The sequence below is a fragment of the Oncorhynchus keta genome, chromosome 5, assembly GCF_023373465.1.
Source record: "Oncorhynchus keta strain PuntledgeMale-10-30-2019 chromosome 5, Oket_V2, whole genome shotgun sequence".
NCBI classification, from domain to species: Eukaryota; Metazoa; Chordata; class Actinopteri; order Salmoniformes; family Salmonidae; genus Oncorhynchus; species Oncorhynchus keta.
In genome coordinates this window covers 20,410,480-20,426,185 of record NC_068425.1, presented here as the reverse complement: position 1 = coordinate 20,426,185, position 15,706 = coordinate 20,410,480, and the positions used below count along the sequence as shown (strand labels likewise).

At 43.9% G+C, this 15,706-nt stretch overlaps 1 protein-coding gene across 2 annotated transcripts in view; it reads right to left on the bottom strand.

Annotated features, from left to right (window-relative positions):
* Window positions 1-823: 823 nt before the first annotated feature.
* LOC118373897 (alpha-1,6-mannosylglycoprotein 6-beta-N-acetylglucosaminyltransferase B-like) overlaps window positions 824-15,706 on the bottom strand; it is an 89,201-nt gene continuing 74,318 nt past the window's right edge. For both annotated transcript variants that reach the window (XM_052519038.1, XM_052519039.1), the window contains 5 exons: window positions 15,480-15,626; window positions 15,173-15,289; window positions 10,428-10,502; window positions 2,073-2,344; window positions 824-1,790 (listed from right to left, as the gene is read on the bottom strand). In XM_052519038.1, coding sequence (XP_052374998.1) covers window positions 1,592-1,790; window positions 2,073-2,344; window positions 10,428-10,502; window positions 15,173-15,289; window positions 15,480-15,626 — 810 coding nt within the window. In that variant the 3' untranslated portion in view covers window positions 824-1,591. The remainder of the gene's footprint in view (window positions 1,791-2,072; window positions 2,345-10,427; window positions 10,503-15,172; window positions 15,290-15,479; window positions 15,627-15,706) is intronic.

Sequence of the window (15,706 nt, the reverse complement as noted above, 5' to 3'; positions counted from 1 at the left end):
AGTGGAAGAATCGTAAAATTCACATCAGATGTTGTAGAAATGTCTCCATCAGTTTCCTCACTAAATCCATATTGGTGCCTCTATATCAAAATCTATGTAAATGAATACAAGTACATTATTGGCAGCCTCAACAAGTGAATGATGACGCTCATTTTACACCCAGGTCAGGGAATGGGAAATGCTGATGAGAGCTATCAACCCTGTTGATTGCAAAGGGATAATTGAATGATTGTCTACAGTATATGGGCTTTCTCAACATCTACCTCCAGGTCAATCTCCCTCAGACAGACTGGGGCATGGACCGGCTCCCCTCCAAACTCACTTTACTGGGTCTCATCATGGTATTGGGGTATGTCAACTGTGGAGTATAAGTTTGTGTTTGACGGTTACTTCAGTAAATCATTGGTGTCTACAAGACTGAAAATCCTGAAGTCGGACAGACAAAAATAGCAAAGAACTGTAGAGCTGCTGGTTGTGGTGAGATGAGTGAGAGGTGGGATCTATTGCACCAAGACCCATGGATAAGCCAACACTACTCTCCGTCCCAACAGAACTCACTAAGATCTGCACCATCTAAATGCAGCCTTCCTCCCACTGGCAACCTTCTCGCAAATTGTCTGTGGGTATTTAAGCACCACTCCATGAACTGAATGAGTCCAAGCCAACAGTGCCTGCAGAGAAATCACTAACTCTGAAAGAAGTCATTAGAACATTCTCTTCCATTTGGCTTTGTGAAATTGACCAAAAAAGATGGATGACAGCTTTACACTCAATTGCTTTTCTAAATCTACAGACTCATTCATGACTCAAGACGTAACCTGGCTCTGTTTTAGAGTTGTATCAGAATGTTTCAATTGTCTTTTTTATTAATCAACATGTATGTACAAATATATGAGACATGGAAAATATTACATCTAGTAGTGCATCTACTGTACAAATATCCCAACTGCATTATGATTTCACAGAACATTACATTCCATACAGTATCTGCATGTCACTTGAAGCAATGCGGATATTAGCAACTATAGCATTGCAGTACAATTATCAGGGATATCTTTTTGAATCCCCTCATTTCTGTGTTCCTCATAACTCCACCCCCTAACATTCCTGTTGTTGGACCCAATGTAGTCCATAAAGACTATTGTAAAACGTTCACCTTATAGCAGCGTCATCACTTTAGCAGGGTACAGTACAATCATGCATTTCCCTGATGTGCATTATGTCAGCCACACGTCTTGTTTGGCAGCAATTTTGTGGGTTTGGCGACCGGATATTCTAGTAATTTCAGAATTGCCAATGCACTGAGCCTCCGGTCAGAGCAGCAGATAGGGAGTCTCATTGTAACATTATCCAGCTGTCCAGTTCCGTGAAGCATTCCCCCCTGTGCTATAATGATACCAGCAGTGATCTTTTGTACAGCTGCTCCTCTACCCCATGGCGACCGACCCTACTGGTACCTCTGTGTCACCCACATTGACCTCCAGCAGGGGCCAACTTCCTCAGTGTCCCTCCCACCTATAAAAAGGGCCCCTGGGATGGCCAAGGCTGAGGGAGTGGTGGCAGGTCATCTTCCCCCAGGTGCTGGTCACAGTCATAAGCAGTCCCTGCATAGCGCCACCTGGCCCTTACGGTAGTCCCTGCAGGGACAGAGGCGGTGGTACTTGGTGTTGGCCCCGGCACAGCTGAACAGCAGAGGGTCTTTCTGGAGGCCACACTCACTACTATCCACTGAGAAGGCTGGGAAGATGTGGTTGATCTCAGCCTCCACCCCCTCACACTGCACCTCCAGCCTGGGCGGAGACACCAGAGAGATATTTATTTATATATCATTATTCATATTAAGTCATGTGATTTACATTATAATCAATGCTTTTAAAAAAAGGCTTAAGTACATTGGGTAGTGCATTAGAATGAGGGAGGATATTCAGAAGAATTTAAGATGCTCATATTCATTGTTTGTTTCCTCAGTGGTTGTGCTGTATAATATGCTGAATGTTAAATTACAAGATGAATGTTGTGTAACATATGGTAGTGTGATCACATGGTGGTGGAGGGAGGCAGCAGCAGCTCACCCACTGAAGGCCTCTTTGATATTGATGAAGCGGTAGAAGGCGGGCTCACAGATGAGGCCTGCGCTCTGGCACGCATCTATACATGACTGGCCCTCCAGGGAGGCCAGCAGCCTCAGGGCACTAAGCGGGGGCCAGGAGGGGGGAGTGCTGATGTTGGAGGCCCAGGCCAGGGCACTGGAGTTGGGCAGCAGGACAAAGGGGCTGGGGGGGCTGCCTGGCCAACTGCTGGAGTTATTCGCTGAGGGAAATGGAGCTTCGGGTGCACAGAATTCCTGCCGAGTACAATACAACAGAATAACTACACAATCTGGCTATTGTGTAGTTAGTTAATCTGGCTATTCAGCATTACATTCATCAATCAATTCTACTGTAGCCTACATTCAGCATTGAAGCGGCAGGTAGCCTCGTGGTTAGAGCGTTGAGCCAGTAACCAAAATACCCAAGCCGACAAGGTGAAAAATCTGTCGGTGCCATTGAGCAAGGCTTAACCCTAATTTGCTCCAGGTGGGCTTTGCTAATATGACTGACCCTGTAAAACAACACATTTCACTACACCTGTCCTGTGTGTAATTCAGATGTGAACTATACATTCATTTATTTGCTATACATTCTGATGGGTTATGATTTTTACAGAATAATAAAAGCCATAGCTCTTATGACATACACATTGCCTTCCAGCCTCCTGGAATAATATGAATATACAGTACCAGTCAAAAGTTTAAACACCTACTCATTCAAAGGTTTCTTTCTTTTTACTATTTTCTACACAAGTAAAATAATAGTGAAGACATCAAAACCAGGAAATAACACATATGGAATCATGCAGTAAACAAATCCAAATACATATTATATTTGAGATTCTTCAAAGTAGCCACCCTTTGCCTTGACAGCTTTGAAAACTATTGGCATTCTCTCAACCAGCTCATGAGGTAGACACCTGGAAAACATTTCAATTAACAGGTGTGTGTTGTTAATTTGTGGAATTTCTTTCGTTCTTAATGCGTTTGAGTCAATCAGTTGTGTTGTGACAAGGTAGGGTTGGTATACATAAGATAGCCTTATTTGGTAAAAGACCAAGTCCATATTATGGCAAGAACAGCTCAAATAAGCAAAGAGGAACGACAGTCCATCATTACTTTAAGACATGAAGGTCAGTCAATACGTAAAATTAATAACTTTTAAAGTTTCTTTAAGTGTAGTCGCAAAAAACCATCAAGCACTATGATGACTGGCTCTCATGAGGACCGCCACAGGAAAGGAAAACCCAGAGTTACCTCTGCTGCATTAGAGTTAACTGCACCTCAGATTGCAGCCCAAATAAATTCAAGTAACAGACACATCTCAACAACTGATCAGATGAGACTGCGTGAATCAGGCCATTGTCGAATTTCTGCAAAGAAACCACTACTAAAGGACACTAATAAGAAAAAGCGACTTGCTTTGGCCAAGAAACACGATCAATGGACATTAGACTGGTGCAAATCTGGCCTTTGGTCTGATGAGTCCAAATTTGCGATTTTTGTTTCCAGACGCCATGTTTTTGTGAGACACGGAGTAGGTGAACAGATGATCTCTGCATGTGTGGTTCCCACCGTGAAGCATGGAGGAGGTGGTGTGATGGTGCTTTGTTGGTGACACCGTCTGTGATTTATTTTGAATTCAAGACACACTTAACCTGCATGGCTACCATAGCATTCTGCTGCGATATGCCATCCCATCTGGTTTGCATTGAGGGGGACTATCATTTGTTTTTCAACAGGACAATGACCCAAGACACCTCCAGACTAAGAGTTATTTGACTAAGAAGGTGAGTGATGGAGTGCTGCGTCAGATGACCTGGCTTCCACAATCAAATCAAATCAAATCAAATTTATTTATATAGCCCTTCGTACATCAGCTGATATCTCAAAGTGCTGTACAGAAACCCAGCCTAAAACCCCAAACAGCAAACAATGCAGGTGTAAAAGCACGGTGGCTAGGAAAAACTCCCTAGAAAGGCCAAAACCTAGGAAGAAACCTAGAGAGGCTGCTATGTGGGGTGGCCAGTCCTCTTTGGCTGTGCGGGTGGAGATTATAACAGAACGTGGCCAAGATGTTCAAATGTTCATAAATGACTAGCATGGTTGAATAATAGTAAGGCAGAACAGTTGAAACTGGAGCAGGAGCATGGCCAGGTGGACTGGGGACAGCAAGGAGTCCTCATGTCTGGTAGTCCTGGGACATGGTCCTAGGGCCCAGGCCAGTTGAAACTGGAGCAGCAGCATGGCCAGGTGGACTGGGGACAGCAAGGAGTCATCATGTCAGGTAGTCCTGGGGCATGGTCCTAGGGCTCAGGTCCTCCGAGAGAGAGAAAGAAAGAGAGAAGGAGAGAATTAGAGAACGCACACTTAGATTCACACAGGACACCGAATAGGACAGGAGAAGTACTCCAGATATAACAAACTGACCCTAGCCCCCCGACACAAACTACTGCAGCATAAATACTGGAGGCTGAGACAGGAGGGGTCAGGAGACACTGTGGCCCCATCCGAGGACACCCCGGACAGGGCCAAACAGGAAGGATATAACCCCACCCACTTTGCCAAAGCACAGCCCCACACCACTAGAGGGATATCTTCAACCACCAACTTACCATCCTGAGACAAGGAGTATAGCCCACAAAGATCTCCGCCACGGTACAACCCAAGGGGGGCAGACAGGCCGACCACAACAGTGAATCAACCCACCCAGGTGACGCACCCCCCCCAGGGACGGCACGAGAGAGCCCCAGCAAGCCAGTGACTCAGCCCCCGTAACAGGGTTAGAGGCAGAGAATCCCAGTGGAAAAGGGGAACCGGCCAGGCAGAGACAGCAAGGGCGGTTCGTTGCTTTCCGTTCACCTTCCCACTCCTGGGCCAGACTACACTCAATCATATGACCCACTGAAGAGATGAGTCTTCAGTAAAGACTTAAAGGTTGAGACCGAGTTTGCGTCTCTGACATGGGTAGGCAGACCGTTCCATAAAAATGGAGCTCTATAGGAGAAAGCCCTGCCTCCAGCTGTTTGCTTAGAAATTCTAGGGACAATTAGGAGGCCTGCGTCTTTGACCGTAGCGTACGTGTAGGTATGTACGGCAGGACCAAATCAGAGAGGTAGGTAGGAGCAAGCCCATGTAATGCTTTGTAGGTTAGCAGTAAAACCTTGAAATCAGCCCTTGCTTTGACAGGAAGCCAGTGTAGAGAGGCTAGCACTGGAGTAATATGATCAAATTTTTTGGTTCTAGTCAGGATTCTAGCAGCCGTATTTAGCACTAACTGAAGTTTATTTAGTGCTTTATCCGGGTAGCCGGAAAATAGAGCATTGCAGTAGTCTAACCTAGAAGTGACAAAAGCATGGATTAATTTTTCTGCATCATTTTTGGACAGAAAGTTTCTGATTTTTGCAATGTTACGTAGATGGAAAAAAGCTGTCCTCGAAATGGTCTTGATATGTTCTTCAAAAGAGATCAGGGTCCAGAGTAACGCCGAGGTCCTTCACAGTTTTATTTGAGACGACTGTACAACCATTAAGATTAATTGTCAGATTCAACAGAAGATCTCTTTGTTTCTTGGGACCTAGAACAAGCATCTCTGTTTTGTCCGAGTTTAATAGTAGAAAGTTTGCAGCCATCCACTTCCTTATGTCTGAAACACATGCTTCTAGCGAGGGCAATCACCCAACCTCCACCCAATTGAGATGGTTTGGGATGAGTTGGACCGCAAAGGGAAATAAAAGTAGCTAACAAGTGCTCAGCATATGTGAGAAACCCTTCAAGACTGTTGGAAAAACATTCCAGGTGAAGCTGCTTGAGAGAATGCCAAGAGTGTGCAAAGCTATCATCAAGAATCTAAAATATATTTTGATTTGATCAACACTTTTTGGTTTACTACATGATTCCATATATATTATTTCATTATTTTCTACATTGTAAAAACTAAGAAAAACCCATGAATGAGTAGGTGTGTCAGAACTTGACTGGTACTGTATATACAGTGCCTTGCGAAAGTATTCGGCCCCTTGAACTTTGCAACATTTTGCCACATTTCAGGCTTCAAACATAAAGATATAAAACTGTATTTTTTTGTGAAGAATCAACAAGAAGTGGGACACAATCATGAAGTGGAACGACATTTATTGGATATTTCAAACTTTTTTAACAAATCAAAAACTGAAAAATTAGGCGTGCAAAATTATTCAGCCCCCCTAAGTTAATAGTTTGTAGCGCCACCTTTTGCTGCGATTACAGCTGTAAGTCGCTTGGGGTATGTCTCTATCAGTTTTGCACATCGAGAGACTGACATTTTTTCCCATTCCTCCTTGCAAAACAGCTCGAGCTCAGTGAGGTTGGATGGAGAGCATTTGTGAACAGCAGTTTTCAGTTCTTTCCACAGATTCTCAATTTGATTCAGGTCTGGACTTTGACTTGGCCATTCTAACACCTGGATATGTTTATTTTTGAACCATTCCATTGTAGATTTTGCTTTATGTTTTGGATCATTGTCTTGTTGGAAGACAAATCTCCGTCCCAGTCTCAGGTCTTTTGCAGACTCCATCAGGTTTTCTTCCAGAATGGTCCTGTATTTGGCTCCATCCATCTTCCCATCAATTTTAACCATCTTCCCTGTCCCCGCTGATGAAAAGCAGGCCCAAACCATGATGCTGCCACCACCATGTTTGACAGTGGAGATGGTGTGTTCATGGTGATGAGCTGTGTTGCTTTTACGCCAAACATAACGTTTTGCATTGTTGCCAAAAAGTTCAATTTTGGTTTCATCTGACCAGAGCACCTTCTTCCACATGTTTGGTGTGTCTCCCAGGTGGCTTGTGGCAAACTTTAAATGACACTTTTTATGGATATCTTTAAGAAATGGCTTTCTTCTTGCCACTCTTCCATAAAGGCCAGATTTGTGCAATATACAACTGATTGTTGTCCTATGGACAGAGTCTCCCACCTCAGCTGTAGATCTCTGCAGTTCATCCAGAGTGATCATGGGCCTGTTGGCTGCATCTCTGATCAGTCTTCTCCTTGTATGAGCTGAAGGTTTAGAGGGACGGCCAGGTCTTGGTAGATTTGCAGTGGTCTGATTCTCCTTCCATTTCAATATTATCGCTTGCACAGTGCTCCTTGGGATGTTTAAAGCTTGGGAAATCTTTTTGTATCCAAATCCGGCTTTAAACTTCTTCACAACAGTATCTCGGACTTGCCTGGTGTGTTCCTTGTTCTTCATGATGCTCTCTACGCTTTTAACGGACCTCTGAGACTATCACAGTGCAGGTGCATTTATACGGAGACTTGATTACACACAGGTGGATTGTATTTATCATCATTAGTCATTTAGGTCAACATTGGATCATTCAGAGATCTTCACTGAACTTCTGGAGAGAGTTTGCTGCACTGAATGTAAAGGGGCCGAATAATTTTGCACGCCCAATTTTTCAGTTTTTGATTTGTTAAAAAAGTTTGAAATATCCAATAAATGTCGTTCCACTTCATGATTGTGTCCCACTTGTTTTTGATTCTTCACAAAAAAATACAGTTTTATATCTTTATGTTTGAAGCCTGAAATGTGGCAAAAGGTCGCAAAGTTCAAGGGGGCCGAATTCTTTCTGTACACACATACCGGTATACATAATTTTGATAGCAGGACACTGTAAAGTCCATTATCCCTCTGAAGAGTATGAATCCTAAGCAACCTGCCTACACATAGTTTGAAGAACAACATAGCTACTGTATGTGCTGGAAACCCTAGGTAGCGCATGGGTGAAAAAGGCAATGTGGTGCTCATGGGAATTTCCTTTATTTTTTCAGCTTCAGACCAATGCCTATTCTCACTTAAAACCTTGTTTTTAAATTCCAAGGTTTTTACACTGGAAGGTGATTATGCAACATTATTATACAACATAATTAAGCAATAAGGCCCGGGAGGGTGTGGTATATGGCCAATAAACCACAGCTAAGGGCTGTTCAACATCTCATCCACTATTTGTATCAGTTTGAATCACTTTCAATGGGGGCATTTATTTTGAAGGTGTACTGCAAATTCCACTATTATGGCTAGCTTCACACAGGTGTCTGAGACAAGAGTTGAAAAATAACCAACACTTGGCAGAGTTGTTAGTTTGGCACTGTGTAAGAGTGTCCTGGAATGTATTATGGATATTAAACTGATGAGTTTCTCTGATGCTAGCAAACATGGATTTGCACCGCTTACATATTCTTTCAGAAATGCTACTAAAAGGTATTTTAGGCACTTAACGGACAGAAATGAGCACATGAGAGCGATAAATGATAAATTGACAAAAAACTGTTTCACCTACAAAATGTAGTCAATCTGGCATTTTTTAAATCCCGATGGTCGCTTTATGGACGCTATAGTCCCGTTTTAATCCGACGTCTAGAATTTTAGCTGGGTAAGCACAAGACAGACATTTACATTACATTTACATTTACATTTAAGTCATTTAGCAGACGCTCTTATCCAGAGCGACTTACAAATTGGTGCATTCACCTTATGACATCCAGTGGAACAGCCACTTTACAATAGTGCATCTAAATCTTTTAGGGGGGGGGGGTGAGAAGGATTACTTATCCTATCCTAGGTATTCCTTAAAGAGGTGGGGTTTCAGGTGTCTCCGGAAGGTGGTGATTGACTCCGCTGTCCTGGCGTCGTGGGGGAGTTTGTTCCACCATTGGGGGGGCCAGAGCAGCGAACAGTTTTGACTGGGCTGAGCGGGAACTGTACTTCCTCAGTGGTAGGGAGGCGAGCAGGCCAGAGGTGGATGAACGCAGTGCCCTTGTTTGGGTGTAGGGCCTGATCAGAGCCTGGAGGTACTGAGGTGCCGTTCCCCTCACAGCTCCGTAGGCAAGCACCATGGTCTTGTAGCGGATGCGAGCTTCAACTGGAAGCCAGTGGAGAGAGCGGAGGAGAGAGAGCCACCGCCTTGATGTTAGTTGAGAACGACAGGGTGTTGTCCAGGATCACGCCAAGGTTCTTAGCGCTCTGGGAGGAGGACACAATGGAGTTGTCAACCGTGATGGCGAGATCATGGAACGGGCAGTCCTTCCCCGGGAGGAAGAGCAGCTCAGTCTTGCCGAGGTTCAGCTTGAGGTGGTGACTTTGTTATGTGGTTCTCAGTAACGGCTCATGGCGGGGGAGTGTGTTGAGTACCTCCAATCAAGTTGATTTGCGAATTTTCATTGAGATTGGTGTCATATTGGCTTAGATATGATGGTTGGGAGATTTGAATTTAACACTGAACTATCGTCATGTCTATAATACAGTTATGCCACCAATAATCAAATGAGTTTCAGACAGGAATCAACCCTGGGAGAGCACCTCCCCCAGTCAGTCCTATTCATAAGGAACAGGTAATAATATTTCTGTGACATCTTCCTCTGACCCCCAGTCCAGTTTATTAAACAGGCTCCCAGCGCCCTGCTGCAATAACCAGGCCTCCTCCACTCCACCACACCCCAGCCCTGGGCTACTGCTCAACAGGAAAACAGGGCGAGCGATCAGACACCTCATCCGGAATCTGTGTGTGTGTGTGTGTGTGTGTCATGAGAAAGCAGTATAAAAATTCTCAATAAAGAATCCACGAGGATCATGGGGGTCAGTGCTGCCCACGGAGGAGGATAGAAGGGTTGTCGCTGATTGGGAGTCTGGTCTCGTACATGCCAGGCGGGCAGTCTCAGTCAGTCACAGCCCACTGAGCACACTACTCTGTGTGTGATGGACAGATGGGGGAGTGGATCAGAGCTGGGCATAGGCCACCCTATTTCCTCCTTTCTCCCACTGCCTTAACCAGACTAGCAGACAGGCCCCTCGGTGCACCGCACAAATCATCTCAGTATGATGAACGTACTGGAGCATGACAATGTGTGTAATTGTGCAAATAAATATTAAAAAGGCTTTTAGTGTGTGCGTGGTTGTGTGTGTGGACGTGTTTAACTATACTTGTGGGAAGCAGAAGTCCCCACAAGATTAATAAACAAAAACACTTGACCAACTGGGGACATTTTGTTCGTCCCCACAAGGTCAAATGCTATTTCTAGGTGGTTTGGGTTTAAGGTTAGAATTAGTGTTAGGTTTAGAATTAGGTTCAGGGTTTGGAGCTAGGGTTAGTTTTAGGGTTAGGGAAAAGAAGATTTTGAATGAACTGAATTATGTGTCCCCACAAGGTTAGTTAAACAGGACTGTGTGTGTGTATGTTCGCTCTTTTATATGTATAGGGTACAGTGTGACTTCATCTTGCCTGTGCATAAATAAATGTGGATGAGGTTGGCTGCACCATCTCCGGGGTAATGAAGGCCGGTGTATGCAACACAAACCCACCTGGTTCTGGATGTAAGCATGCACTCTCTCCAGCATCCCCTCACAGGTGTACTCATAGGGCAGATATGGCTCCACCTGCAGAAAGGGAATCACAGACCGTCGGCTTTAGACCTCTAACACCACAGCCATAATAGTACTGCAACGGTTTACCGTTAATCAAAGCTGACGTATTCATTAAGGTCACTGTGAACGGCTTCATTATGAGCTGCGTCATATTAGAATCAATGACCTCATACATCACAGGTGACAGCCTTTGACTTGATTTCATTACTCTATTAACATCGACTACATCAATATGACAAACAATGGATTAAGCTGACAACCGACCACAGGTTATGTACGAGCTTCTAAACCGAGTGTCTGAATCTTTTTAACAACTCACTGGGAGGATGTGATGACCATCCCACTTTTGACCTTTACCAGATGATGTGAAAACCTTCTCCAGAGCTGGCACATTTCATAGAGTTACAGGTGAGAACGTATGTTACATACACGACAGATGCTGTGACACTGCAGTGAAAACAGCACAGAGAAGGCACCTCTTTTCAATGCAGCAGTAAACACACGTTAGTCATCAGTGTCAAAGGATGAAGTCCTGGTCAATGCTTTCTATTTTTGCTGTTATCCAAAGCCTATTTGGGTTCGATTACATGAATAAGTATGATGGAGTGGGAAATGTTCAATCAGTGTGATGGTACTGTAGTCCCATTCCACATCACCTAACCTAAGATGTCTGTGCCATTTAAAAGAGATCTCATTGTTTACCATCAGGCCTCTCAGAGGCACTTGGGCTTTTAAATTGATAAATGGTTCCTTTTAGCATTCACTTCCTTTTAGCGCTCACTTACTCGTTTATTTCATCTGAGTTTAATGAAATGTATCTGGCACCTCATCATCTATTCCAGAATGCAATTTGCCTTTTGGGCATCTTTATATAATGGAAAGAAAGGAACAGGAAAAAAACTGCTCTCCATGGAGTCGGAATTGAATTCAGCTTTAAAATACATTAACATCTCTAAACCGACCGCATTTACTGCATACATACTCATCATGTCTGACCAGTATACCTGATTACAATATCACCAGTGGTGTAAAGTACTTAAGTAAAAATACTAGAAAGTATTACTTAAGTCGTTTTTTTATGGGGTATCTTTACTTTAATTTACTATTTAAAGAAAAGAAAATAATGTACCTTTTTACTACATACATTTTCCCTGACATTTTCCCTGACACCCAAAAGTACGAGTTACATTTCAAATGCTTAGCAGGACAGACATATTTGCCAATTCACACACTTATCATGAGGACAACCCTGGTTATCCCTACTGCTTCTGCCTCAGTAAACACAAATGCTTGGTTTATGAATTATGTCTGAGTGTTGAGGTGTGCCTCTGGCTCTGTAAAATAATAAAACAAGAAAATCATGCCATCTGGTTTGCTTAATATAAGGAATGTGAAATGATGTATAATTAAAACCAAATCCTTTTAGACTTTTACTGGGTGACTTTCACTTTTACTAGTCATTTTCTATTTAAGTATCTTTACTTTTACTCAAGTATGACAATTGGGTACTTTTTACACCAGTGAATACCACAGGGATTAGTAGTTGTTCACCCGCATTGGATCAAAGAGGGGACATGTTTTTCTTCACCTTCAGTGTGTACTGTATAGCACAGTGCATTTGGAAAGTATTCAGACCCCTTGACTTTTTCCTCATTTTGATACAGCCTTATTCTAAAATGTATTACATTCATTTTCCCCTAATCAATCTACACACAATACCCCATAATGACAAATTAAAAACAGATTTTTAGACATTTTTGCAAATGTAGTGATTACAGTCAGTGATTACAGCCTTCCGTCTTCTTGGGTATGATGCTATAAGCTTGGCACACAAGTATTTGGTCAGTTTGTTATATCTGGAGTACTTCTGTCCTATTCGGTGTCCTGTGTGAATATAAGTGTGCGTTCTCTAATTCTCTCCTTCTCTCTTTCTTTCTCTCTCTCGGAGGACCTGAGCCCTAGGACCATGCCCCAGGACTACCTGACATGATGACTCCTTGCTGTCCCCAGTCCACCTGGCCGTGCTGCTGCTCCAGTTTCAACTGTTCTGCCTTATTATTATTGGACCATGCTGGTCATTTATGAACATTTGAACATCTTGGCCATGTTCTGTTATAATCTCTACCCGGCACAGCCAGAAGAGGACTGGCCACCCCACATAGCCTGGTTCCTCTCTAGGTTTCTTCCTAGGTTTTGGCCTTTCTAGGGAGTTTTTCCTAGCCACCGTGCTTCTACACCTGCATTGCTTGCTGTGTGGGGTTTTAGGCTGGGTTTCTGTACAGCACTTTGAGATATCAGCTGATGTACGAAGGGCTATATAAATAAATTTGATTTGATTTCTACCACTTCTCTGCAGATTCTCTCAAGCTCTGTCAGGTTGGTCGGGGAGCATCGCTGCATAGCTATTTTCAGGTCTCTCCAAAGATGTTTGATCAGGTTCATGTCCGGGCTCTGGCTGGACCACTCAAGGACATTCAGAGACGTGTCCCGAAGCCACTCCTGCATTGTCTTGGCTGTGTGCTTAGGGTCGTTGTACTGTTGGAAGGTGAACCTTCACCCCCAGTCTGAAGTTCCTGAGGGCTTTGGAGCAGGTTTTGATCAAGGATCTCTCTGTACTTTTCTCTGTTCCTCTTTCCCTCGATCCTGACTAGTCTCCCAGTCCCTGCTGCTGAAAAACATCCCCACAGCATGATGCTGCCATCACCATGCTTCACCGTAGGGATGGTGCCAGGTTTCCTCCAGGCTTGGCATTCAGGCCAAATAATTCAATCTTGGTCTCATCAGACCAGAGAATCTTATTTCCCATGGTCTGAGAGTCCTTTAGGTTCCTTTTGGCAAACTCTAAGCCGGCTGTCATTTGTCTTTTACTGAGGAGTGGCTTCCGTCTGGCCACTCTACCACAAAGGCCTAATTGGCGGAGCGCTCCAGAGATGGTTGGCCACTGTGTTCTTGGGGACCTTCAATGCTACATCATTTTTTTGGTATCCTTCCCCAGATCTGTGCCTCAACACAATCCTGTCTCAGAGCTCTACGGACAATTCCTTTGACCTCAGGGCTTGATTTTTGCTCTGACATGCACTGTCAACTGTGGGACCGTACTGTATATAAACAGGTTTGTGCCTTTCCAAATCATGTCCAATAAATTAAATTTGCCACAATCAAGTTGTAGAAACATCTCAAGGATGATCAATGGAAACAGGATGCACCTGAGCTCAATTTCAAGTCTCATAGCAAAGGGTCTGAATACTTGTACATGTAAAATGTTTTTATTTGTAATAAACTTGCTAACATAAAAAACTGTTTTCACTTTGCCATTATGGGGTATTGTGTGTAGATTGATGAGGAAACACATTTATTTAATACATTTTAGAATAAGGCTGTAATGTAACAAAATGTGGAAAAAGTCAAGGGGTCTGGGGCCTCCCGGTAGGTGCAAAGGTTACCCAAGGCATCACTACAGACCCGGGTTCGATTCTAGGCTGTATCACAACCAGCTGTGAACGGGAGTCCCATAGGGCGGCGCACAATTGGCCCAGCATCGTCCAGATTAGGGAGGGTTTGACCGGGGGGAGCCTTACTTTGCTCATTGCACTCTAGTGACTTCTTGTGGCGGGCCAGGTGCCTACAGCCTGACTTCGGTCATCAGTTGAACGGTGTTTCCTCCAACACATTGGTGTGGATGGCGTCCGGGTTTAGTGGGCGGGTGTTAAGGAGCATGGTTTGGCGGGTCATGATTCGCCTCTCCCGAGCTCGTTGAGGAGTTGCAGCGATGAGACAAGATCGTAATGGGATATGACAAAAAAAGTGGGGTAAAAAATTCATATTACGAAAAATGTCAAAGTCAAGGGGTCTAAATACTTTCTGAATGCACTGTATATCAACATATTGAGAAGTGCTTGTGTCCTGTATTATTTAGTTGTTTTGTTTTCCTCCTGCCCCTCTCCTCCACTCCTAACCCATTACATGCACGTGTTCTACCACAGCATTACGTCAAGTAGATGCTCCGTTTTGGTTCCCTCAGCAGCAAGTCTGGGCTATATTTAACCTGCCATTATTCCCTGTGTGTTGGGGGATCGATTGGACGTACCTTGCATGTTGGCCTGGCGACAGATTGAGCACAGCATGATAGATTAATATCATCTTCAGTAGACAATGGTTAGTGCATGGAGAAGACAGTATGGGCCCTCTGGAAGACTGCCATGCTAACCCAGGTGTCTGCTGCCCAGTTTACCTACTAAGCAACTCCATCTCTGAAGCAATCAGGACTAAAGTCCTTGGAAAGATCCCAGCTATGCAGTTTGCAGTTACACTGGATCCTGTGACTAACAGCTCAATTAGCAATGTGAGAGAAGTGGGTCACAACTGGAAATACAGTCTGTGGAAGAAGAGATTATATACCTCCATGGCACCATTAATCATATGCGTAGGTAATGTTAATACTCAAGACTTTCTTTAACATGAGATGCAGTGAAGATAATACATCTGAAAGGTAATTTGTCTCTGAACAGCCACGCTTATCTCTGTGAAAATCATGTGGTCCACTGTAGCCAGAATAGTGGGTTTGATTCCCGGGACCATCCATACTTAAAATGTATACACACATGACTAAGTCGCTTTGGATAAAAGCGTCTGCTAAATGGAATATATTATATTGTCATCTCAAGTGAAATTAGCATACTAACTTTGGTCCTCAAGATGTCCCGTATGGCAGACTCAAACTCTTGGGAGTTGTTGAAATCCACCGTGATGACATGTGGCCTGCCTATATACTGCTCAGCATAGGGATGCTGTGAGGAAACCTGATGGAGGAATTAACACAATACTATATCAGTCAATACAGTCTCCATCCAGACAATACATGGACACAGCCACGAGCAGAGAAGCACACGAGTCAGGTTGAGGCCTACCTTGCACTAATTCACAGACTAACATTAATTTTCTCAACAGTATGGAGACAGTCCACTGCCACCACAGAGACAACCTGCTCACCTGTCTGGAAGTGGGCTTCCCTTTGAAGAACTCATGGTTGAGGGAACTGTGAGACGGCTTAAACATGGGCTGCAGGAAGATGCAGCCGTTGGCTATGGCCTCTAAAGGGGCTGGCCCTTCGTATGGGAAGCCAAACCCAATGAAGAGCTTGTTTGAAAGAGGAAAAGAAAAAGATGAACCAAGGGTCATAGGGTAAGGAAAGGTTCCTGGCTGCTGTTTACTGGCAA